This window comes from Tupaia chinensis, unplaced genomic scaffold (assembly GCF_000334495.1).
Source record: "Tupaia chinensis unplaced genomic scaffold, TupChi_1.0 Scaffold000682_1, whole genome shotgun sequence".
Classification (NCBI taxonomy): domain Eukaryota; kingdom Metazoa; phylum Chordata; class Mammalia; order Scandentia; family Tupaiidae; genus Tupaia; species Tupaia belangeri.
Window position 1 is genome coordinate 1,334,344 of NW_006160205.1, and position 26,087 is coordinate 1,360,430.

Here is a 26,087-nt window from a genome sequence, read left to right on the forward strand (position 1 = left end):
AGCAGGAAGGACCACAAAATGGGAGACACCCTCTCCACACCTAGACCTCATCACTGTAGATGACACTTAAATGCCCTGAAATCCAAACCGAATCAATGCGATTCCAACCTACCTAATACAACCTACCTAGGATTTTCCAGAAGGGAACTCTTGCTTAATTCAGAGATGATCTCTATTTTGTTCCCTGTCAGAACATGAGGGTAAATCCCATTTTAAGGTCCCTCCTGAGAGGCAGTTTTCTAAAGTGTTGGATAGATGTCTAGAGTTTAAAAAAAGCTGAAGGTCTTATAAAACTTAGGGAGCCCACTGTTGCTCAGACTTGCTTGGTCACTAGGAATTACCCAAGTTTGTTTATTAAGAAACAAATTCCATGGCCCCTTGTGATTTATTCCAGTGTTTGTCCAACTTCCCTGGACCTCCACATCACCTGAAGAGCCTTTGAAAGAAGCAAATTCCTGGCCTCCACCACTCAAAATTCAGACTGGCAGGACTAGGGCACTAGCATCATGACATTCCAACATAGCTCTGGGTGGTTCTGATACAGGAGGATCTTAGACCCTCATTTTTTTTTTTGTTTTCTTGAGAAGTTTTTGCTATAGGGCGCACGAGCTTGCCAGAAAGACAGTGAGAGACAGAGACAGAAAGCGAGAAATCTCCTTCCAGGGGGAATGGCCATGCCGCAATCCCTTCTCCTCCATTCTCCTCTTGGAATCTTGGGCATGCACGCATGTGCGCCTGGCGTGAGTTTAAGCCACCGGGTCCAGGATCCGAACCGTATAGACCCTCATTTTAAAAAATATTGATGAAGAGTCTGTCAGGACAGTCCCAACCTAGAGATGCCACCAGAAACATCTGAAGAGTTTTCTATAAAGACAGGTTCCTGGGTACCACTGTTGCCTCATGTAATCAAGATCTCCAAAAGATGTGGCTGGGTAATTATTTCTTAAAAGGTATAATGTTTATCATTCTTGCAATTATCATAGTTTGAGGGTTCACTGATTGTCTAATTTCCTTATTTTATAGATGAGTGAACTACAACTCAAACAGGATGACTGGTCCAAACCACATGCCCCAAATCGTGGGTAAGTTGGTTTCCTGAAGGTCCAGGAATAGAAATTCAGACCTTGACTACTTACCTATGATGCATTTCATTATAGAGGTCTGTCTCTGACTCTAATAGGAGATGAAAGGTACTAAAATTAACAAGCTAGGTGTTAAAACAGAATTACTGAAATACTAAGCCTCTAACATTTAAGGAAACCCTGAAAAACGGGTTAAAAATCGGAACTTGTTGACCCAGCTATTTTATCCAGTGAGTTATAGGATCTATCCATAAATATTCTGGGTTTAATTTAGCGAAACCCTAAGTAAGCAGATAATTTTGCTTAATGAAATAAATGTATGTGTGAAACATTATTAAAAGTAAAGGGCATAGGGAACCAGCAGTTAGCGTAATGGCTATGTCGCTGGACTCCCACGTAGTCGACCGTGGTTCGTGTCCCAGACCCGGTGGCTTAAAACTCACGCCGGGCGCGTGTGTGTGCGTGCCCAAGATCCCGAGAGGAGAATGGAGGAGAAGGGATTGCGGCGTGACCATCCCCCCTGGGGGGTGATTTCTCGCTTTCTGTCTCTATGTCTCTCTCTGTCTGTCTGGTGAGCGCACGCGCCCTACAGTGAAAATCTCTCCAAAAAAAAAAAGTAAAGGGCATACTGGCAAATAGCTTACTGGCAAAGTCACTAGACTCCCATGTAGCTGACCATCGTTCAAGTCCCAAACCTGGCGGCTTAAAACTGGGTGTGTGTGTGTACGTGCCCAAAATTCCGAAAGGAGATTGGAGGAGAAGGGATTGCGATGTGGCCATCCCTCCTGGGGGGTGGGGGGTTAGTGGTGATGATTTCTCGCTTTCTATCAGTCTGGCAAGTGTATGCGCCCTCTAGCAAAAACCTCTCTTCAAAAACAAAAGACAAAGGGGGAACCAGCAGTTAGCGTAATGGCTATGTCGCTGGACTCCCACGTAGTCGAATTGCGGCGTGACCATCCCCCCTGGGGGGTGTCGCTTCGCTTTCTGTCTCTATGTCTCTCTCTGTCTGTCTGGCGAGCGCACGCGCCCTATAGCGAAAAAAAAAAAAAAAACCTCTCAAAAAACAAAAGACAAAGGGAGGATCCTATCACTTAAGACACTAGAATTTTAATCGGCTTTCTCTGATAAGCCTAGAGTTCCATCCCTTCTCTGTTTCAGGTTTCAAGTGTTTGAGGCCTTAGTAAATAATTTAAGTAAAACTGAGAAAATCTCTAGTTTTTTCCTCCTGAATCTGAATGAGAGGTATTATGTTCTGAGCCAATCTTTTCCTATACATTTACCAAACTTTTGACACTAATTATGATCTTCTCAGTGTGCAAAAAGTAAATCATTTACTTCCACATGATTAACACATTCACTCCTCTGTCAGGAGGGCATGAATGGTACTTGAAGATCGAGAATAGACTCGAGGATCAGACAAATCTGGAGTCTGTTGCAGGCTATGCCAGGTTCCCGCTCTATGACCTGGGTTTCACATCTGTTTCATTTATTGCGTTGTCCCCATCAGAGGGTCCAACACAACATAGGTGCCAATACAGACTGGTGGACTTAATGAATGATTAGGCCTTAATCTGCTGTTTTAGAAAATTCAGACATGTGTGCAGAATGCCAAAACATAGAACAAACAGCTTGTAGAATGTCCATTGGACAACTGCTCCTGCATTTTTTTTTTTAATGATGGAAGAAAAACAAAAACTCAAGTTTACTTACACAGCAATGGAAAAGTGATGCCAAACACAAAGACCATGACTCCTCCAAACATGGATATGAGGAAGTAGCTAGCCAGCATGACCACCATCACGAACGCCGTGGGGTAGCGCTTCTTCATCCGGCGGAGCACATCTTTATTGTGGGCTGCCCACACAAACCCCGTGAACACCAGCACCACCACAATTCCTCCAAGGATCATGTTGAAGGGGCTCAAAAACCTAAGTGTAAGGAGAGAAAAAAAGTGGGAGACTAGCTCAGCCTTAGGAGTAGCAGAAGGAAGAAGAAAAGGAGGAAGAAGGGCAAAAACAGCTCCTGAGTATTTACTAAGCACTACGTCTAGATCGTCACATCTAACCCTCATCACCTTATGAAGCAGACACTATAAATTCAGTTTCCAAACAAAGAAATTTAGGGTTGGCTCCATGGCCCAGTGTTTGAGTACTGTGCACTGGGAGCCAGGTGCCATTGGCCGACCCTGGTTTGAGTCCCAGATCCAGCAGTCTGAAGAACACATTGGGTATGAGTGCGTGCCCCAAATGCTGAAGGAATGGAGAAATGAAGGACAAAGAGTGGCAGGATGACCAACCCTATTGGGGATGCTTTCTTTCTCTCTCTGGAGCCTGTGCCCTTCAGCAGTTTTTTTTTTTTTTTTTTTTAAAAAAAGGCTTAAGCCCAGAGGTTAGAAATGATGACACTGAGGGCAAGCAGGTGCTGTAGATCCCACATGGTCAGCCGTGTAGTTTGATTCCTGGACCTGGCTACTTGAGAACATGCCGGGCACGTGTGAGTGTGTATCCAAAATCCTGAGAGGAGACAGAGGAGAAGGGATTGCAGCGTGGCTTTTCTCCCTACGGGTGATTTCTCACTTTCCCTCTCTGTCTGTCTGTCCCAGCGAGTGCACACACCTCATAGCAAACTGAGAAAAAAGAAAAAGAAAATGGTGGCACTGAGATTGTGACCAGGCAGATGGACTTTCACCACAGCAGTCAGTCCCTCTCATGAAAGGCCCACAATTTTGAAGATGAAAGCTTGTTTGGAAGAATTGTTTTAGCTTTTTTATACATCCTGAAATCTAATACACAGTAGGTGGTATTTTCTTAAATCTGAGGGCTTATATAAATTCTGACAGAAACTGCCATAACAGATGAATGTAGAGTCAGACAATGGTCTCCAGGCTCCAGTCTACAATCTTGTTTCTGTTCAGCCTATAAAGGGTATGAAAAAAACGTTTACTTGAGTCACCACGTGTTACAAAGATCCACAGCTGGGCCAGTGGCAGTGGCTCAGCAGTAATGCAATGTTCCCTGGTGCCGAGGGCGTGCGGGAAGGTCCTGAGTTCACGCTCTGAGGTTTCCCTGAACGTGCCAGGAGTACACATGCATGTGCCTGTGATCCGGGCTGGCTAAGGCTGGGCTGCATGGCAGTGAGCTGACCATGTTGGGGGTGCCTGCCTCCTCCTCTCTTCCCTTTCACAGAATACATACACCCAGGAAAAAAAAAATCCATAAAATGAGATTTTTTGTTTGTTTGTTTCTCCTGGAACAAGAAGACCTAACGCTCAGCTCACCTCCTCTGTCCACAATGGCCGGAGCGCCACCTTATTCAGACAGATGACATGGTCTCCATTTGCCTGAGTCCCCGCCATTACCTACTACTCCTTGACACAGAGGCCCAGAATGTGCTGCTGTTCACCACTGTTCTCAGAGCTGGCCTCAGCTACTCTCTTACATAAACTGTCTGCTCCATGGAAGCATTGCAGTTCATGAATCTTAAGTTTATGATAAATCTTTTAAAAGGCTCAAAGTATCATTAGGAGATGGGTCCTCCACTGAGCTTTCCAAGCAAAAGCCCCTGGATTCATTCCATATGAACCATATGTCTTTAATATGGGACAGCAATTGATTACCATTGACAGTACAGGAAACACATTATGAAGAACTGGAGACCAAGTCGTTCATAAATGCGAATGGCTGGGCCTCGCAGTCCCCTACCTCAACCCACTGCATACAAAACCCTCATCCAGACGTTTGCGGTGGGCATGTACAATGAATTACTACTTTCCACCCTAGAGGTTAACAAGTAGTTGACTTGGGAAAGACAAAGAGAATCCATGTGTTTCATCGTGCTCTGAATATCAGTCTCAGAACAGGTTTGAAAATGAGCAGTGTGGGAGGGGGGCAGCAGGTGGTGTATAGTGGTTAAGGCACTGGACTCCCACGTGGCTGAACATGGTTTGAGTCCCAGACCCAGAGATTTGAAATTCACGCTAGGTGCGTGTGTGTGTGCGCCCGCCCAAAATCTTAGGAGGAGAATGTTGGAGAAGGGACTGTGGCATGGCTAGCCTGCCTGCGGGGTGACTTCTCGCTTTCTGTCACTCCGTCTCTGTCTCTCCAGCAAGCACATACGCCCTACAACAAAAATCTTAAAAAAAAAAAAAAAAAAAAAAAGAGCAGTGGGAGAAGACAGGATAAGGGAAGGTGATGCCAAAAGCTTACTTTCTCCGAAATGCGACAGATGAAGGATTTCATATTTGGATTCGTATCTAGAATAACTACAGTCTTTTTTTAAAAAATACATTTAAATTTTTAGCTCTGATTCTGCCTACTGAAACACAAAAGCTATTTTAAACAGTTTTAAATTAAGAGTGAAAGTTTTTCACACCTTCCTGGGTGAAATCAAAGGATATAATCAATGTCAGACTGGTTCAAAAATACTAAAAATTTTCCACTAAGGTGCACTGAATTAAACTGTGGTAAGAGGAGTAGTACTTAAAATTCAACCCTGTGACAATAGGTTGACCATTTCATTCAAAACTCTTGCAAATATTTATACTCTCAAGTCAATAAATCCCATCATCAAAATGTAGTCTCAGGAAATAAATAAAAATGCACATAGTGAGAAGCCAAAAATGTTCATTTTTTAAATTTTTATTATAAAAATATGTATTTTTAGAAGTAGTAGTGCTAGTATTCTCGATATTATTCTGAGAATACAGGAAATATTATGAGGGAACTAAAATTGCAAAGACTGAGTTGTAACAGTATTCATATTACTGGTATTTAAAGTTTTAGAACTATGGCCAACAATTACTAGATTGTGGTATATACAGCTACTTTTTAAAAGTGTATATATACTTAATAATGTAAGAAGATGTTAAAAATATGCTGAGTTGGTAAAAGCAACTATGAAATGTTCTCTCTATTAGATGGAATACAAATTTCTATAATGAGTATATTATTTGGTAACCAGAAATAAAATGAACACATTAAAAAAAAGAAAATATAAAAACAAGTGCTCTTCAATCCATAACCCAGGCTCAGCCCAGGCCAACTACAATACCCCATCTGCAACTGTACCATCTCTCCAACAACAAAGGAATTTCAGTTCATATAACACAGTGAAGCCATTCCTTCTCCAACCCAACCCAGCCGTTCCTTCTCCCCACTCATCCTCCAGGTCCTCTTCCTGTCAGTCTGTACCATCCTCCCCCACAAGCCTTACCAACACCCAACACCTGTGCTGTTATAGCTCCTTCCCTCCCTCTACTAAGTCTCTCCACACTTTCTTTTCTTGTTTTGCTTTATTTTTTTTCTATAATGCTTTATTATTTTACTTAATCTATTTACTTTTTTTAAAAAAATATTTATTTAATTTTATTTATTCATTCATTTATTTTATTTTGGCCAGAGAGAGACACAGAGAGAGAGGGAAAGTAAGAAAACAAGACACCAGGTCCAGGACTTGAACCGTTGTCAGCCATGTGAGACTGCCCAGCACCTTAACCACCATGCCACCTGCTGGTCCCAATCTATTTACTTTTACTTTTATTTTATTTTATTTTATTTTATTTTATTTTATTTTATTTTATTTAGGTTATATCTTGTCTCCTGATTTAACCCTAGAATTAGTCTGAGAAAAAAAAATATTTCCTTAGAAGCCTTGAGGAAAAAGACCAGTCCCATGCCTAGTGGTTAAGGGAGTTGGATTGCACATGGCTGACCATGCAATTTGAACCCCAACCCTGGCAGCTTAAAATGGCACTATGGGTGCATGTATGTATGTGCCCCAAATCCTGACAGGATGGAGACAGAGAGAAGGAACGGTTGCATGACCAAGGCCCATAGCGTGTGTGTGTGTGTGTGTGTGTTGGGGAGTTGGGGTTGAGGGGTTTCTCTCTCTCTCTCTCTTTCTGGCAAGCACACATGCCCTTTGGCAGTTAAAAAAGAAAATGACTTGAGGAAGGTAAGAATCTAAGCAGAAACAAAATCCTCATTACTGTGGTAGGGAGACTGAATGGAGGAGCACAGAAACTCTTTGCAGATTAAAAATATCATTTCTGGTCTTAAAAAGATTCTGAGAAAAGGAATAGCAGATGGTATAATGGTTACATCACTGGACTCCCATGTAGTCGACCGTGGTTCAAGTCCTGGACCCGGTGGCTTAAAACTCATATCTGGCACATGTGCAGGCTTGCCCAAAATCCCCAGAGGAAAATGAGAAGGGACTGTGGTGTGGCCATTCCCCTGGGGGGTGATTTTTCACACTCTCTCTCTCTCTCCAGCAAGTGTATACACCCTATAGCAAAAATCCCTCTTTAAAAAAAAGATTCTGAGAGAAATTATACCAAAATACTAAAGTAGTCATACTGGGGAGTAGGATCAGGGTATTTATTTTCATATGCTTATTTTTATTTTCATAAGTTCTCTTCAATCACCATATTTTCCTTAAATAATTCAAAGAAATCTGAATATTAAAAATGAACTAATGAAATTGGGAAAAAGAAAAACAACCACCTTTGACAAAGCCTTGACTTTGACCTATAGCCTATCCAAATGTTTTTGAGCAGAGAAGATCAAAAATAACACAAAGAAATAGAATGGAGGATTCAAGTCTAAGGGAGCTCCTTTGCATAAGCTGCAAAAGGCAGCTGGTTGATTGGCAGCAAAGCTTCCAGGGTCTCTTATTCAGTCTTTCTAGAAGACTTATTAAAATAATAATTCATGGAGTGAAGCATATAATACAATCCATGTCAAGCATTTTTTATTTTCCTCTGGACAAGTAAAGTAAATGTCAAGTTTCGATGTCTAAATAAAGCCCAGGACAAAGAACAATGAAAAATCCAGGCCTGACTCAAGCAATTCCAAATTTGCGTTTCACCTGTTCCTGTTGCTCACATTCAAGGGAAGAGCATGGCGCGAAGGGTCCTATGGAATTGGTTTTAGTTTACGACACACCCAGCCACAATCTATAATTAGAAAGTAACCAAGTTTCCCGGTTGGAAAAAACTAACAAAGTTGTTTGGAGCAGAAATTATTTTCTTCCACATTGTGATTCCCAGCGATTGTGTTCTGAGAAATGGTAAAATATGTACCACTCTAATACGGTGGCACTCATCTGCACTTGCAATAAAATAAAATGTTCACACGGCCCTCCCAGGATTAATTTCATTATCCAGCAAGTGCAGGAACTTGGGAACCAGAGCTTGTCTGAGGTGCTTGTACTCAACAGTTGGGCTGTTAGTCACCGCTGTCATGACAAATCCCAAGAACTTTAAAGACAAAACTTTCTAAAAATATGCCAGCTAAATTTCATGTAGACAGCTGCCACCAGACTCTTCTGGGTAGAGCTTTATTTTCTGGTTATCTGTGAGTAAGAAGGGGAGGAGGAGAGAGACAAAGGGAAGAAGACAGTGTTGAAAGGACGAGGAAAAAGAGAGAGAGAGAGAGGGAAGGGATATTTGATTTCTGTCCTTTGGACCTAGTTTTGCAAATCAAAAACATGAACTATGTTTTTTTCTCTAAGAATTACTTGATTTGATTAATTCTATTATTGTTTTTAATTTGACCAGAGAAAGATAGAGAGAGAAAGAGGGAAAGCGAGAAAGCAAACCACCAGGTCTAAGATTCAAATTGCGTTTGGTTATGTGGGAGTCCAGTGCCTTAACTACTATGCCACTGGTCTGCCCAAGTATGTTTTTCTTTTGAGATAAAAACAAATAAAAACAAAAAACACACATAAACACATTTTACCCCACTCCAATAGGTAATTAATAAGTCCTTTCCTAGAAGAGTTAAAAATTCTAGTGGAGTCAGTTAGGGTTGTAAAACAGTTCAGAATCCCATCATAGAATTTGGAAGCAGAGTCTTCAGAGATTTATCAGTCCCAGACTGTTACCGTTACACAGATGAATAAACTGAGGCCCAGAGAAGAGATGAAACCTATTCAAGGGGGTCCTGGCAAGAAAAGAGAAATAAAGGATACCAGAAGTGACTGTAATTCACAATATAACCCATTTGGTATTGTTAGGCAGCTTCAGGGATTTCTCCCTACTGTTTCAGGTAACTTTTTTTTTTGTTTTGGTAACCCTATCTTCCAGTTGGGGTAAGTAAGTAAGGATCATTCTGGAAAATCCCTCAGCACTCCCACTTCTCTCTGGAGGTAGGTGGCTATGAGTAGATGTTTAGACCGATGTCCTAAACTTGGCAACAAGTTTAGCTAGCTGTTTCTACAGTTTCAGCACAAGTTGCTGAAAAGGGAAAACAAAACAAAACAAAACAACCTTAGCCAATCACAGAATTCTAGAACTAGCAGAAGACTTGAAAATCCACCTCATAGGGCCAGCAGGTGACAATGTAGTTGGGATGCTGGACTCCCACATGGCTGACCATGATTCGCGTCCCAGACCTGGTGGCTTGCTCTCTTACTTTCCCTCTCTCTCTGACTCTCTCTAGTGAGTGCACGTGCCCTGTAACAAATTTTAAGAATAATAATAATAAAAGTAATAATAATTCTTAAAAAAGAAAGAAAATACACCTCATTTCACATACAAGCAAGCTAAGGAATAGAGAAGGTAAGTTAGTCCAAAGACACAGACTGCAGAGTTGGCAATAAAAGTTCACCAAAGCAGAGCTCCTGAGACCAACTAAGTGCACGTTTCGTAATGCCTATCCTGCTGCAATGCCAACAAGAACCAAAGAGAAACAGAAATGTCTCCTCCTAAGGAGTAGAAACCGCTTTGCACAAGTCCCAGTTTTCAAACCAAAAGGCTATTTTTGAAGTGTGGTTCCTGAGGAAGACTGACTCACCAAAAAAAGGGAGGTAACAATCTACTCAGAGTGGACTTCTCTAAATTGCTGATGTGTTTCTACAATCCTTAAACAGATGGCTCTCACCCATCCAATTTCTCACTTCTCACTCCTCTTAGAATAAAAAGACTTCCTTTATATTGCCAGAGGGTATGTGTGCTCACAAGAGAAAGAAAGCACTCCTTAATGGGGCCTGGCCACTCTACCATCATTGTTCCTTCATTTCTCCATCCTGGCAGGATCTTGAGCATGCATGCACATGCACCCAGCATGTTTTTCAAGCTGCCTGGGCTAGGATTCCTACAGCGGTCAGCCATGTGGGATCCAGCTCCTAATGCACAGCGTTTAACTACTGTGCTATGGGGCCAGCCCTCAAACAGAACCCTTTACAAATTCTGCAAGGCCTCACAGGCTCTGGCCTCTGCCTGCCTCTGCAGCCAGGGCCTCTGTCTGTGCTGTCATAGCACTAGTACCTAGGACAAAGGGGCCTGGCCAAGGGGGTAAGCAAGGATGGCCTTGTAATCAAGGCTATCACCCACTACTCAGTGAAATTTGGCTTAGGCTGCATCCACTGGAGGATAAGGGGTACATTTCATAATTAGCATGAGGGACTTCCAGGGACTAGCAGTGCCCTTGCCTGTCAGCTTTCTTATATGATCTCCTGATTCTACGTTCCACCCACTGGGGCCCCTAGCTATCCCTAGAACTCACCCTGGCCCTGACCATCCCGGGGCCTGTGCATACTCTTTCCTCGCTGCCTGGTTCAGTCTTGCCTCCTTTAAGCCTCTGCCCAGAAAACCCTTCCTTAGTGTCTCTCACAGGTTACAGGACAACATGCCTCTTCTTCTTACCTCTGCCATGAGTAAGAGACAGAGAGTGGCCTCTCCTGTCCCCACCTGGATCCTGACACCATGACCCACCCTGAGCCTCGGCCAGCCTTGGATTATATGCCTGGCACATTCAGAGAGGTCTCTATGCGTGAACCCTGACCTTCCCATGCGGGTCAGCCCCACTGAGTGTCACGCTCTACTGCTGGGCCACCATCTGGCCCCCTGCCTCTCCTTTGTAGCACTCACCCCTGTGGCAGGCTTCCCTTTATCTGAATGAGTAGTGGGTCAGTGTCTCCCACCCCACTAGAGGTGAGGCTCCCCGAGGGCAGGGCCCAGCATCTTGGCCCCACCCTGCACTGTGCCTGGCACTCAGTAAATATTTGATGAGAGAAAGAAAAAAGGAAAGGGGGCTGGCAGGTGGCATGGTGGTTAAGGGTGCTGAGCTCCCACATGGCCGACCATGGTTCCAGTCCTGGTCCTGGCTGCTTCCTTTCAATCAATCTCTCCCCCCCTCCCCCGGTCAAATTAAAATAAATAAAGTTAAGTAAAATAATTCTTTTAAAAAAAGGAAAGAAACTAGAATATTTTATATTACTTATATAAGTCAGCCACTTTCTATAGCCACAAGTTAAGTGACGTGAGATTTATCCAGAATAAACTACTGTTATTCCCACTGCACACTAAATAGTACTGGAGAAACAATCCATACTCTTGGGACAAATAGATAGCATGGTGATTAAGGCACTGGACTCCCACATGGCCGACTGTGGTTCAAGTCCTGAACCCAGTGGCTTGAAAATCGCACCAGGTGGGTCCAGTGAGTGGTGTGGTGGTTAAGGATGCTGGACTTCCACATGGCCAACTGCGATTTGAGTCCTGGACCTAGTGGCTTGCTTTCTCACTTTTTTTTCTCTCTCTGTCTTCTCTGGTCATATTAAAATAAGTAAATAAATAAAGCTAAATAAATAATTTTTTAAAAATCACACCAGGAACATGTGCGTGCATGCTCAAAATCCCAGGAGGAAAATAGGATTGTGGCACGGCCATCCCTGCTGGGGGACGGGCAGTGATTTCTCACTTTCCCTCTCTGCCAAGCACATGCATGCTATGACAAAAACCTTCAAAAACAAGGGAAAAAAAAAAAAAAAAAAAGCCTGCTCCCATTTTGCCACAAAACTGTGATAAAAGGGACAAATGAAAAAGTAAAAGTGGGAAGACTCATCTAACCACCTGGAAAGTGTAAGTGACCATGCTTAGGAACTGACAGCAGGAGTTTTGTAAAAAGGCAGTCTGGCTTGCTGAAAGGAGGAGGCTTTGTGAAATGTGACTGGTGCAGGCTGGGGCCTGGTCAGCCCCTGCAGATCTGTCCCTATAGGCCCCTCTTGCTCTTTGATTCTTCAGATAACCCTAACAGTCACAGCATGGCTTCCATCCTGGCAGGAAGTATTTCTTTTTTTTTTTGGAGAGGTTTTCGCTATAGGGCACGTGCGCTTGCCAGACAGAGAGAGACATAAAGACAGAAAGCAAGAAATCACCCCCCAGAGGGGATGGTCACGCCGCAATCCCTTCTCCTCCATTCTCCTCTTGGGATCTTGGGCACGCACGCACATGCACCCGGTGTGAGTTTTAAGCCACCGGGTCCGGGACACGAACCGCGGTCGACTACATGGGAGTCCAGCAACATAGCCATTACGCTAACTGCTGGTTCCCCCAGCAGGAAGTATTTCTGACTGTGAGGTAGAAATGTGGACTTTGGATACACATCGGTCTCGAGTGTACATGGACAGTGTCTCCGGGGCCTAAGGATCATGGGGTCAAGGAGACTTCAGAGCAGTTCAGGTGGGACAGGAACTTGTCTCTTTTGTCACCAAAAGACCATACTCACCTAACCTTGAGATTTTCCTAGCCAATGGAATTAAGATGGAACATGGTATTCATTGCAGACTCTCCACACATTACTTATTGCATCCCACATGCTCACCATCATCGAACCAAATCCTTATATACGAATCATCAGCTGTTTCTGCAGTAGTTGGCACATTAAAAATACTCACAATAAGACATTATCTTATGAACCACCATGTTTTCTTTTGCATTTATCAAGCTAATTGTGTGGACTTTTGTTGTTTTGTTTTACCTTGCCAGAGGTGTGTCCTCTAGCTGAGAGAGCCAGAGAGAGAAGGACAGGGAGAAATCACCCCATGGTTGTGCTGCAATCCTTTCTCCATCTCTCCCTTCTCTGGGGATTTTGGGCATGCACGCCTATGTGCCTGGTGTGTTTCTCAAGTTACTGGGTCTGGGACGGACTTGAACTGCGCAGTTAGCTGTGTGGGATTCAGCTGCCTTAACTGCCAGGCCATACTTATTTATAATAAACAAGTTGGACCTGGATTAGAACCCATAAATCTGACACTTTTGGCAACAATAGAGCTTCAAATACTGATAACAGTCCAAGGCTTTGATTAGACTGCAACAAATCCCTTAACTTTTTATTATGGAAATTTTTTCCTTTTTTTTTTTTAATAGAGGTTTTTGCTATAGGGCGCATGTGCTCGCCAGAAAGAGAGACAGAAAGTGAGAAATCATCCCCCAGGGGGGATGGCCATGCCGCAATCCCTTCTGCTCCCATCTCCTCTCGGGATCTTGGGCACACACGCACATGAGCCTGGCATAAATTTAAGCCACCGGGTCTGGGACTCGAAACCGCAGTCGACTACATGGGAGTTCAGTACGCTAACTGCTGGTCCCATTATGGAAATGTTCTCTATACAAAGGTAAAGAGACTATTATAGGAAAGCTATATCCACTCCTTCATCACTGCCTTCCACAATTAGAAATACCTGGTTACTCTCACAACCAGTCATTTTTTTGGAACTGAAGTGGAAAGATATTTGTTTGCAAACAGTTCTTCCAGAATGCTTTTAGTAGACTCAATTAAAAAAAACAAAGAAAGCTACTGGTCTAGTCATGGTGGCATAGGCATGAGGGTACCTTTGTGTGGTGGATATTGTCACATGGGAGGCCACCTAGAGTGGCCAGGGAGCCTGTCAAAAATTGCCTCCAGGGAACCAGCAGTTAGCGTAATGGCTATGTCGCTGGACTCCCATGTAGTCGACCGCGGTTCGTGTCCCGGACCCGGTGGCTTAAAACTCACGCCGGGCGCGTGTGCGTGCATGCCCAAGATCTCAAGAGGAGAATGGAGGAGAAGGGATTGTGGCGTGACCATCCCCCCTGGGGGGTGATTTCTCGCTTTCTGTCTCTATGTCTCTCTCTGTCTGGCGAGCACACGTGCCCTACAGTGAAAATCTCTCCAAAAAAAAAAATAATAATAATTGCCTCCAGCCCTCTTATTTAAAAAAAAATGATTGGTAACCAGCAGATGGTGTAATGGTTGTGTCACTGGACTCCCATGTAATCGACTGCAGTTTGAGTCCTAGACCCAGTGACTTAAAAGCTAAGCCGGGGCGCGTGTGCATGTGTGCCCAAAATCCTGAGAGGAGAATGGAGGAGAAGGGTCTTTCTTTCTGTCTCTATCCCTCTCTGTCTCTTTGGCAAGTGCATGTGCCCTATAGCAAAAATCCCTCTTAAAAAACAAAAAAGGTTCTGGACTCCCACATGGCTGACCTCAGTTCAAGTTCCCAACCTGGTGGGTTAAAAATCACACGGGGCACATACGCCTGTGTGCCCGAAAGCCTGAGAGGAACATGGAGGAGAAGGGATTGTAGTATGGCCATCTTCCCTTGGGGGTGATTTCTCACTTTCCCTCTCTCTGTCTTTCTCTGGCAAGTACACATGCCCTATGGCAAAATAAATAAATAAAAATAGAAAGATTAAATAAAAGAAAGCTACTGAAAATTGCCACATGGCAAGTTCTTACAGACCTGTGGAGAGAAGATGGGGTTGGACAAATGCTAGTGAACTTGGTGAGCTCCCATCCCATGAGTTTCCTCTCACTAACACCCAATTCTCTCATTCTCTTTTCTTCCCCTAAGAGAAGAGGAGCTGGTGGATGGGATGGGAAGCAAGTTAGTAGAAGTAGGAACCAGAGTTCCAGCTGGCTACTTTAAATGGAAAGCTCCAACTTTCTGCATTCCACATGTCTCTGTTAGCAAAGGCTCAGTGGGAAGGAAGGCACGGAAATCCTATCTATTTACAAGAAATGCTCTCAGAACAGAGAGGCAGCTTATAGTTTTGGTTTAAAAACCACAGGCCTTGGGGACTAGCAGGTGGTGTGGTGGTTAAGGTGCTGGATACTCCCACATGGCAGACTGAGGTTCAAGACCCAGACCTGGTGGCTTGCTTTCTCACTTTCCTCCTCTCTCTCTCTGTGTGTGTCTCTCTGTGTCAAATTAAAATAAATGAATGAATAAATAAAATTAAATAAATAAAAGCCACAGGACTTGAACACATCTCCTTGAACAAGAAGCCAAACTCACTGCAAGAGGCAGAGGAGGGGTAAAGGGTATTCTGAAGCTGAGCTAAAGGACAGACATCATTTGTCCACAGGAAAATAAATATTGCTGCTTGACTGGTAATTGGGCACTAAGTACTTAAGTCAAAAACTGAATCATGCTCTATTACTTCCTATATAAAGCCATCTGCTCTTAAAGCAACTGGGAGAATCTGCCTATTTATTTACTAATTTATTTTAAAGATACTGTCTTGTCATGTTACAGATACAGGAGCATTCTGTGGGACCAGTAGATGGCGTAATGGTTACATTACTGGCCTCCCATGTAGTTGACCATGGTTCGAGTCCCAGATTCAGTGGCTTAAAACACACCAGGCGTATGTACATACATGCCCAAAATTCCGAGAGGAGAATGTAGGAGAAGGGATTGCAGTGTGGCCATCTCTCCCAGGGGGTGATTTCTTGCTTTCTGTCACAGGTGAGTGCACATGTCCTATAGTAAAAATCTCTCCAAAAAAAAAAAAAAAGACAAGATTTTGCTATGTCGCCCAGGTCAGACTTAAGTTCTAGATCCTCCTACTTCAGCCCCACAAATCTCTGGGATTTCAGGCACACACCATCCCACCCCAGCCTTTTGGTTGGACCTGAATATATCATACTCAGAAGAAACACATAACCCATCAGAATAGCACTCCACCTACTTCGAGTGCAGATAAAGGGGTCTGAAGGGCAAGAAGAGATGCATTCTGGGAAGACTAGGCTGGGTATAGCTGTATTCCTAATTGTATCCTCAGGGCCTAGATTGTACCCTACACACGGCAGGTGCTCACTAATATTTGTTCAATTAAGTAAAAGGTATCTGAGATGCAAGTAAAAATGTAATTTTTATATATGCACATAAAATTTATTTTATACATATATATATAAATTGCCAGAGGGTGTATGCATGCAATAGAGACAGAGAGACAGAAAGGACTCCACCCCCAATAGGGTGTGGTCACACTACAATCTCTAGTCCATATTTCCATCCTATTGGTATTTGGGGCACCAATGAACCTGTGCCCGGCATGTTCTTCAAGCTTTCGGAGTCAGGATTTGAACTGCAGTTGGCCAGGTGGTATCCAGCTCCTTTAGTCCCTAGGCTACAGGACAAACCTAAATTCATTTTAATAATCCATTCCTGGGAACCAGCAGTTAGCGTAATGGCTATGTCGCTGGACTCCCACGTAGTCGACCGCGGTTCGCGTCGCTTAAAACTCACGCAGGGTGCGTGTGCGTGCGTGCCCAAGATCCCGAGAGGAGAATGGAGGAGAAGGGATTGCGGCGTGACCATCCCCCCTGGGGGGTGATTTCTCGCTTTCTGTCTCTATGTCTCTCTCTGTCTGTCTGGCGAGCGCATGCGCCCTATAGCGAAAACCTCTCCAAAAAAAAAAATAATCCATTCCTCTGTCTACACACTCAGTATCTTCCCTATTTTTATCACCTCAGAGTTTGGGATTTAGAATCCTAATATACAGGGCTGGCAGGTGGTGTGGTGGTTAAGGCACTGGACTCCCACACGGCCAACTGCAGTCAAGTCCTGCACCTAGTGGCTTGCTTTCTCACTTTTCCTTTCGTTCTGTCTCTGGTCAAATTAAAAAAGTAATAATAATAAATTAATTAATTTTTTTTTCGCTATAGGGTGCATGCACTCTCCAGACAGACAGAGAGAGACAGAGAGATAGAAAGCGAGAAATAACCCCCCAGGGGGGATGGACACGCCACAGTCCTTTCTCATCTATTCTCCTCTCGGGATCTTGGGCACGCACGCACACGTGCCCGGTGTGAGTTTAAGCCACCAGGTCCAGGACTCTAACCGCGGTCAACTACGTGGGAGTCCAGCGACATAGCTGTTAACGCTAACTGCTGGTCCTCAAATTAAATATTTTTTAAAAAGAATCTTAATATACAGGGGAGAGCAGGCAAGTCAGCCCAAAAGAATGTGTGTTTACATACATATATTTCTGTATACTTACTATACTGGTACAAAAATTCATTATTGCATGTTCAGTGTCATCTTGCTGTCCCCCTAGACTTGAAACTCAAGGAAGGCAGGAATCCCATCTGTCTTATCCTCCCCTGCATTTCCTAACACAATGTCCGAGAAGTTGGCAAGCGCTTCATCGTCTTTGTTGAATAAAGGAATGAACCAACATAGATAAGAATGATATTGTAGAACTGGGGTTGAAACCGATTAACCTCAAAAACATTTCTACTAGGTTTGGCACACAGACAGCACTTTGCTCTATCTGCAACTGTGCTGATGCGTTCTTATCCAGAGCGTCCAGGGCGCTCATCCTTTTCTTTCATTACCAACTAGCAATCTGTTCTTCATCTTTGCACCACATAAAGGTACAAACAATATAAGTATTCTGTAACACCAGATGCTGGCTGCCATATGCCTAGAACCTTATGGAGACACATTCATTTAAAAAAGATTATAGTAATTCCCTTTTCTTTAGAATTATTTTATTTACCTTTATTTATTATCATTACTATTATTATTATTATAATCAGAAAGAGACAAGAGACAAAGAGAGGGAAAGTGAGAAAGCAAACCACCAGGGCCAGGACTCAAACTATAATCAGCCATGTGGGAGTCCAGCACCTTTAACCACCATACCGCTGGCCCCAGTAACTCTCTTTTCAAACAGAATTACCAGTCTTCCAGAAACCCCTCAACATCTCCAGTAACTGAAAGCATGTAGTGCCAGCTGTAAATTCCACCCTCCTGAAACATCTGCTACAGGTCAAATGATCAGGCCACATGGTGAAGAGTTATGTTAGCCAAGAAAACATCGGCTCATAAACTCAGCAGCAATATCACTTTGTCTTACAGGGGAAGCATAAATATATACAGATGAGAATGAGTGCATCTTTACAGTTGGAGAAGCAGCGAGGTATATATGCAAATTCTGTGTGTGAATTATTTATTTTTATTTTTATTTATTTTTTTATTTTTTTGCTATAGGGCACATGCTCTCACTAGGGTGAAAAGTCATCCCTCAGGGCTTGGAGGAAACTACACAGCAATCCCTTCCCCCGATTCTCCTCTCACGATTTTGGGCAGGCATACACACATGCATGTGTGCCAGTGTGTTTCTCAAGCCGTTGGGTCCAGGACAGTGCAGACAGCTATATGGGATCCAATGCCTTAACCATCATGCCACTTGCTGGTCCCATGGATGGGGATTTTGAGGTCTTGTCATAATACAAGTACTGGTGGCAGGAAGAAACTTTTGAGACTAAGACAGGAATAATAACACAAATGTTGAGTCAGTCAATTGAACTGTGTTTGAGCAAGAGCTTTAGAGAGTTTTATTCAAGTTTTGTCAGTGTGTCTTCTGAGCCAGACCAGACCAGTTCTTCTCCAATTTTAATGCATCTGTGAATCATTTGAGACTCTTGTTAAATGCTGATTCTAAACCCAGTAGGTCTGAAATGCAGCCTGAAACTTCATTTCTGACAAGTTCCTAGGCAAAAGATGCTGCTGTTCCAGTGTCCACATTGGAATAGATTTTCCCTTCTCAAATCTTTGGCTAGTTTATTAAGCACATAGAAATTCCCACTCACAACTATCATGTATCACATGCTTGGTACCTAAACTGCAAGAGCAATTAGGCGTTGTCTTTGCTGTCCCTTTGCAAATGGAGGCAGAAACGTTTTTGCAATGAATGATAAGAAAAGAATACCCTTTTAAAAATAATTATGTGTTTAATTTATTATTATTATTATTATTATTATTATTATTATTAATTTGCTCCAGGGCACGTGCATTCACAGAGAGACCAAGGGAGAGTGAGAAAGCAAGCCTCCAGGTCCAAGACTCGAACTTGGCCATGTGGGAGCTCCAGTGACTTAACCACCACATCACCTGCTGGCCTTGTGAAGAGTATCTTAATGCCAAGATGCCTGAGGTCAAGGATGGCGAAGACAAGCAAGCCATGGCCTCTTCAATCTTAGGCATGGTTTAAAGGCCCCAGTGCTATTTCCAGCAAAACACACATTCCTTTTCTTGTTATTCATACTTTTCCTTTTAAGTCATTCAATCTCTTCTGAAGTGAACCATGAATCTCAGAAGGAAGCTCAAGTCTTCAAGGGGCAAAGCTCTATAAGAAACACAAGTCACCAATATGACAGTACCACTAAAGTGTAGCATCATCTAAAGCTTCAGCTTAAGAACAAACAAATCATGAGCATTTTAAATATGCCTGTAACTGGGGCAAGCAGGTGGCATGGTGGTTAAGGTGCTGCATTCCCACATGGCTGACTGTGTTCAAGTCCTGGACAAAATGGCTTGAAAATCATGCCAGGGGTGAGTGCGTGCATGCACAAAATTCCAGGAGGAGAATGGAGGAGAAGAGATTATGGTTTGGTCACACCCCCACGGGGTGATTTCTCACTTTCCCTTTCACTGTCTCTCTTCGGCGAGCACATGTGCCCTATAACAAAAAAAAAAAAAAAAAAAAAAAAAAGCCTTAAACTTAGGATATAATGTAATAATAGCCACTACTGTTTTAGTGTTAAAATTTGTCAGGCCTTAATGCAGCTTATGTTAATTAAATCATTTAATATCTATTTTATGGAAGTGAAACTCCAGAGCAAGTAAACTTTTGAACAGTATATTAATTAAAGCAAAGGTCAGAATTCTGTCAAAGAATAAAAAGACTGCGTCTGGGGAACCAGTAGAGTGTTTCAGGCACACTAATGAAGTCAAGATAGCGTAACAAATTGAATAAATTGAGGATGATGATTAAAGCTGCATAAAGCTCCAAATCCACTCCATCCTTGTTTGAAAAGCCAGGAGCTAAGAGCTAACGTCAGCCTGCTCTGCTATATAATTCCCACGCACTCTGCAACCTCAAAAGCAACACGTCTTTAGTGAACAGTGATATGGAGAAATCATCATGATTTTCTTGGTAATAAATCAAGTAACGGTTCTTTTTTTAAAGAATTATTCATTTTATCTTACTTATTATTATTGTTTTTTAATTTGACCAGAGAGAGACAGAAAGAGAGGGAAAGCAAGAAAGCAAGCTGCCAGGTCTGGGACTCGAACCGCTGTCTGTCACATGGGAGTCTAGCACCTTAAGGACCACGCCACCTGCCAGCCCCAAAGCAATGGTTCTTAACCACTGGCAATATCTGAGACATTTTTGATTGTCACGAATGGTGGTAGGTGTGCTACTGATATCTAGGGACTAAAGGGCAAAGATGATGTCAAACAGCCTGCAATGCCCAGGGTACCCCTATGACAAAGAACTACCTATTCTAAATGGTCAATATTGCTGAGATGGAAAAACTTTGCAACAGAGTATTTCACCAAAATTTTACAAGGACCATATGAATTAGTGAAGACGAACTGTAACTTCTTTAAATTGAATTTTTACACAGTTAGAATAATCCTAACCAACACATAGCATAGTGCCTTCAGCAACGACCCAGTTAGAATCATTTTAGGAACATGTTGTTACCATGTGCAGCATTCGGCTAAGCTTTGAAATAACGTATTCCATCAGGAGGTTAAAGGTTGGCCCTGGGTGGGGCTAGCAAGTGGCATGGTGGTTAAGGTGCCAGATCCCACATGGCTGACTATGGTATGAGTCCTGGACCCAGTGGGTTGAAAAACATAGCAGGCTCATGTGCCTATATGCCTAAAATCCTAAGAGGACAAGGAAGAAGGGACTTTGGCCTGGCCATCTCCCCTGGGGGGTGATTTCTCACTTTCCTTCTCTTTCTCTCTCTCTCCAGTGAGTGCTTGCTCATCCACTATGGCAAAAAAGTTTAAAAAAAAATGCCCCCATGATCGTGCTGAGATCTTCTATTCACTTATCGATGCTATGCATGCCAACCAATAATCTGTATTGCAGGGCTCAGGGATATATGCAATAAACAAAACAAGAAAAAGAGAATTAATTGCAAACTATATCTACAGATTTGGCCTCAAAGAGTCTACATCCAGAGTGGAAAGACGTGAACAATTCAAAAGCCTATGGGGTAAGTAACAAGAAAGATACAGGCAAAGGAGTGGGGCCCAATCAACTTAGGGGAGTGGAAGATATGGGAAAGCATTTCCCCGACAAGGTGGTACCAAAGCTGTCTTCTAGGAAAAGCAAGAGCATGTGAAGAAGTTAGGGACTGAAGTTAGGGTGGATGGAGTCACTGGTCTAACAATGCTGTCTGTGCTTCTCAGTAATCTCTGTGTTAGCACCAGCAAGGATAAACATTTTACAGAAGTAAGATTTTGTGGAGCAAAAACTTGGAACTGTTTTAAGAGCTCTGCCTTATTGGGACCATCAGTTAGTGTAATGACTGCGTCGCTGGACTCTCTTGTGGTTGACCGCAGTTCAAGTCCTGGACACGGTGGCTCAAACTCACACCAGGTGCATGTGCCCAAGATCCCAAGAGGAGCATGGAGGAGAAGGGATTACAGTGTGGCCATCCCCCTGAGGGGTGATTTCTCACTTCCTCATCTGTGAAATGAGACTAATGGAAGATATACTGAGTTCATAAGGGAGAGCTCTCTTCTTCCTCTTTTTTTATTTTTATTTTTATTTTTTTGCTATAGGGCACATGTGCTCCAGAAAGAGAGAAATGGAGAGACAGAAAGCAAGAAATCACTTAATGTGGCCCTGAGGCTAAACTGGTTTTTTTGGAGGGACAGGGGGAGAATTATTTTGCCATAGGGCGTGTACTCTAGCTGGAGAGACAAAGTAAGAAATCACCCAGTAAAGTGATCACCCCTCAAGATTGTGGCCACGCTGCAATCCCTTCTCCTCCATTCTCCTCTTGGGATTTTGGCCACGCATGCACACGTGCCTGGTGTGATTTTCAAGTGGCCAGGTCCAGGACTCGAATGAACTGCAGTCAGCCAGGTGGGAGGGAGTCCAGCGCCTTAAACACTATGCCACCTGCTGGCCCCAGGGTAAACTCTCAGTCTCTGTACTGTTCTAAGAGCCACAAGATATGAAAAGGGCCTTCAAGTGGGGCTATTAAGCTAAGAAATTTAGCCAGAATCAATGTAAAAGGCTGACAGAGTAGACTTACTGACTGGAAATCGTGCACCTGATATATCAGGCTTTTAGGATGAAGACCAATTATTTTATTTTTTTAATTTTTAAAATTTTATTTATTTTGTTTGTTTGTTTTTGCCATAGGGAGTGTGCCACCCACCATGGAGGAAAAAGACACAGAGAGGGAAAGTGAGAAATCACTCCCTAGGGAGCAATGGCGATGCCACAATCCCTTCTCCTCCATTCTCCCCTTGGGATTTTGAGCACATGCGCGCATGTGCCCAATATGATTTTCAAGTCTCCAGGTCTGGAACTAAACTGCAGTCGACCATGCAGAAGTCTAGCACCTTAACCATCACACATCTGCTGGCCCCAAAGACCAAACTTTTAATCAGGGATCATTGAGCTCGGCCTGACCAAGACCTCAAACACAGATGTATCTCCATCCTAATCTCTTAATCTCCATCTTGGTATAGGCAGTCCTCCCAGTGTTTCTGATCTACAAGATATTTGCAGAGTCTTCTCTCTTCTTGCAATCTTGAGCAGACCCTCTCTATTCCCTCCAAACCAGTTTTCACCATCCTATGACTCCTACAATGTCCCAATGTCCTTGATGCTGGAACCCTCCGACAACACTCCATTGAAGAACACTCTTGGAACACAGGCCTTTCCCCAGCTGACATTCAGGCCAGCGTTTCACATACACTCTATGACACTCTATGAAAGAATGTGAGAAACTACGGGAAGCCTGCAGAGGATCCACATACATAGCCTCTCGCATTCTTCTGAACAGTTCCTCTTCCAGGACCACCAGAGAGGATAGTTCTCTCTAGTATGAGAAATGTTTAAGAATTAACTGAGCTTCCTGACTCCGAAGGTACTTGGTTTCTTCTGACTTTAAGAGACTACAGTTGTAAACTGCACGACTCCTGGGAAGATCACCGTGGTTAAAAGCCACACACCGGGGTCTGTGACTTTCAGCAAGTCCCTTAACCTCTCTGAGCTTCAGATTTAACAACAATAATAATGATAATAGTTTATTTATTGAGAGAGATGACAAAGTGCAGGTAAAGTATTTAACAAAATACCTGGTACCCAGAGCTCTCAAAAAGTGTTTATTTTGTTATTATTGCAAAGAAAGAAAAAACAATCAATCTGTGGATAAAACCATAGACGGTGTAGGGGCTGGCAAGTGACATGGTGATCAAGGGGTTGGACTCCTACATGGTTGACCAGAGTTTGACTCCCAGACCTGGTGCCTTGCTTTCTCTCTCTTTCAATCTCTCCGACTCTCTCTAGTGAGCACACATGCCCTATAGCAAATTTAAAAAATAAATAAATAAAATTAAATATAGATACAAAAAAACTTCATAGTTACTTTTTAATTCTTTTCTTAAAAATTTTCACTGACCATCAACATCGCCCACTTGAAAGGGCAACAAGGGCAACATCCCCAAACTCTCTGGTTAGAGGCCAAGGACACTACAGGAAGGAACTATATTTAGGCACGGACTGGTCACGGACTTTACCATGAAAAAGAAATTTCATTGAGGCAGTAAGGCTGTGTCTGGACTGGGCTGCACATCTCTTTAGAAAAATGCCTTTTTCTCTGTATATTTGATAGGTTTCTGTCCAACCTTGATCCATTTTTTAAGTTTTTGGAGTTCCTTCAGCAAAGTACCCTCCAGGGCTAGATCACCAGATAAGATGCCTGCTAACTTCTTGGAAGGAAAAAAAAAAAAAAAAAGAATACTACAGATGCAAATCTATTTAACTTTTTTTTTTTTTTCAAGTTTTTACCACAGGGCACATGTGCTCTGGAAAGAGACAGTGACTAACTTTTGTTTTGTTTTAAAGAAATGTCTTCGTGTTCCGGGTTAGCAGCCTCAAGCACAGAGCTATGGAAACATTCAGAAGGCAGTAACCTCAAGCCAAGGCCTGCCTTACCCTGACTAACAACTTACCCAGGCGGCCAAGCTCAGTGTCTACTGGGAAATCGTGCCCTTTGTACACCAGGACACTCCCAGAGATAGCAATCCCTTAAGCAACTCATAAGAAGGATCTGTGGGACTGACCCCAGTCCTACACAGGGCAGGGCCCTTCCATGGAACACACCCTGACACTGGACTGGCCCCCTCTCTTCTGGAATATGTATTAATATTTGCTCTTTTAGCTTCTCACCAACTGCCACATATTCCTGGGCCAGAATTCAAGTCTGATTCACCATGGTGTGCTCTGAGCTTGGCATGGGGCCTGGCACAGAGAGGTCGCTCAATAAACAAGGCGACTAACAGCATAACAATTTAAGAAACCACTCTAAGCTCCCTTTTCCACACCCTCCACGTTTGAATTTCTCCTTGTCCCTCTAAGCGCGCTTTCCCTCTGTGTTGGCTGTGAAATAAAAATACCAGACACTTTATGAGGAAGTAAGTCCTTGATAAAGTCTGGGGATTCCTTTTTAAGGTAGTGGAGGAGATAATCACCTGCAAAAGTGAAAACGTTCTGAAAGGGTGAACTACAAGGCAAGATGGTTTCTGAGGAAGCAGGTGTGTGTGTGTGTGTGTGTCTGTGCATAATCTTAATGCACATAAACTAACAGGTATTGAAAAGGCTTCAGATATACTGAGACTCTAGACTAGGGAGTGCAGATAACGTGACCACATCTAGCAAGTCCTGTAAGAAATGGCCAGAGGGCCCGGTTCCCAGAGTCATGGCAGCCTTCGCCCCGCACTAGGAGATGCGCCACCAGGCGACACCCGCCCTCTTGCTCCGAGCTCAGCTTTCCTGTACAGTGGGGTTGGTGCTAGGCAGAGAAAGCTCGCACTTCAGGCCCTTTCACCACCACCACGGGTCCACACCCTGGCGCCCCGGCTTCCCTGGGCGGCGCCTGCCCTCGCCAACCCCAGAATAGAGTTACGCCACTTTCTAATTTTTCTTAAAAGCCGAGTGCTCTTATCTTTTAATACAAGTATCTCCCCAGGAAGAGGCTGACCGGGCACAGGCGAGAAAATGTCATTGTTCTTGTCCGAGGCTGGCAAATTTAAAATTTCCCCCATCCTCTCGCCCCAAGAAGCTTCCTCGCATTTCCTGGCGCAGAAAGAGAAAGGGGACCCCCCCACACACACACCTCTCCACCCTCATCCTGAGGCCTCGCCCTAAGAGCATTTTTCCACTGGCTTGGCTGCTCGCAGAACAGCGGGGCAGGCGCTGAGCGCGGGCGTAGGGCGTCTATGCATCCCGTGTCTTGGAACTCGAGCCCCCGCCGCGCTGGCCGGGATCGGTGCCCCAGGTGGGGGACCCCACTTACCCCACGACGGAAATCATCATGGCAGCCACGACCAGGTAGTTGGTCTGGTAGTAGAGCAGATTGCTCACCACACGGTTGTTCCATTTGGAAATGTCCTTGAAGTCCGGCCGGGCGAAGCGGTCAGAGCCCGGGAAGAAATCGTCCCAGGCGCGGAGCGGAGCGATATTCACGTCCATGTCTTCACGCGTCGCGTTCTTCGCCTCCGGAATCTGGCGGCGGCGGCGGCGGCAACCGATCAGCTGAGCTGGGTCAAGAAGATGACAGCGGCTCCGTCTCGGTCGGCTCCGCGGTTGGAGGACAACGGAGCAAAGGCAATCGGGAGCGGGCGGGCGTGTTTGCGCTTTCTGTCTTGATTGGCTCTAAGTGGTTGTGGTTACAGGAAAATACTGCAACGCTCCTGCCCACCCCCCGCAGCCGAGCAAGGGGCCCAGTGCAGGAGGGAGGTGAAGTGACAGAAAGCAATCAGCGGGAATCTGTCTGAAACCCTGACAGTCCCAATGCAAACTGCCTCCTTGGAAATACTGTTTTTGAATATTTACCCTAGCAGCCTATTGTCTTAGAGAAAAATTGTGGCAGCTATTCAGATGCCAATCTAAGAGAAAGAGGATGG

The 26,087-nt window shown here is 43.9% G+C and overlaps 1 protein-coding gene across 1 annotated transcript in view; it reads right to left on the reverse strand.

Annotated features, from left to right (window-relative positions):
* The window catches only part of ARL6IP5 (ARF like GTPase 6 interacting protein 5), a 27,750-nt gene extending 1,868 nt beyond the window's left edge, over nt 1-25,882 (reverse strand). Inside the window, exons 1-2 of the mRNA XM_006160351.3 lie at nt 25,478-25,882; nt 2,793-3,010 (exon numbers count right to left, since the gene is read on the reverse strand). Coding sequence (XP_006160413.1) covers nt 2,793-3,010; nt 25,478-25,653 — 394 coding nt within the window. The 5' untranslated portion in view covers nt 25,654-25,882. The remainder of the gene's footprint in view (nt 1-2,792; nt 3,011-25,477) is intronic.
* Between the last annotated feature and the right edge of the window lie 205 nt (nt 25,883-26,087).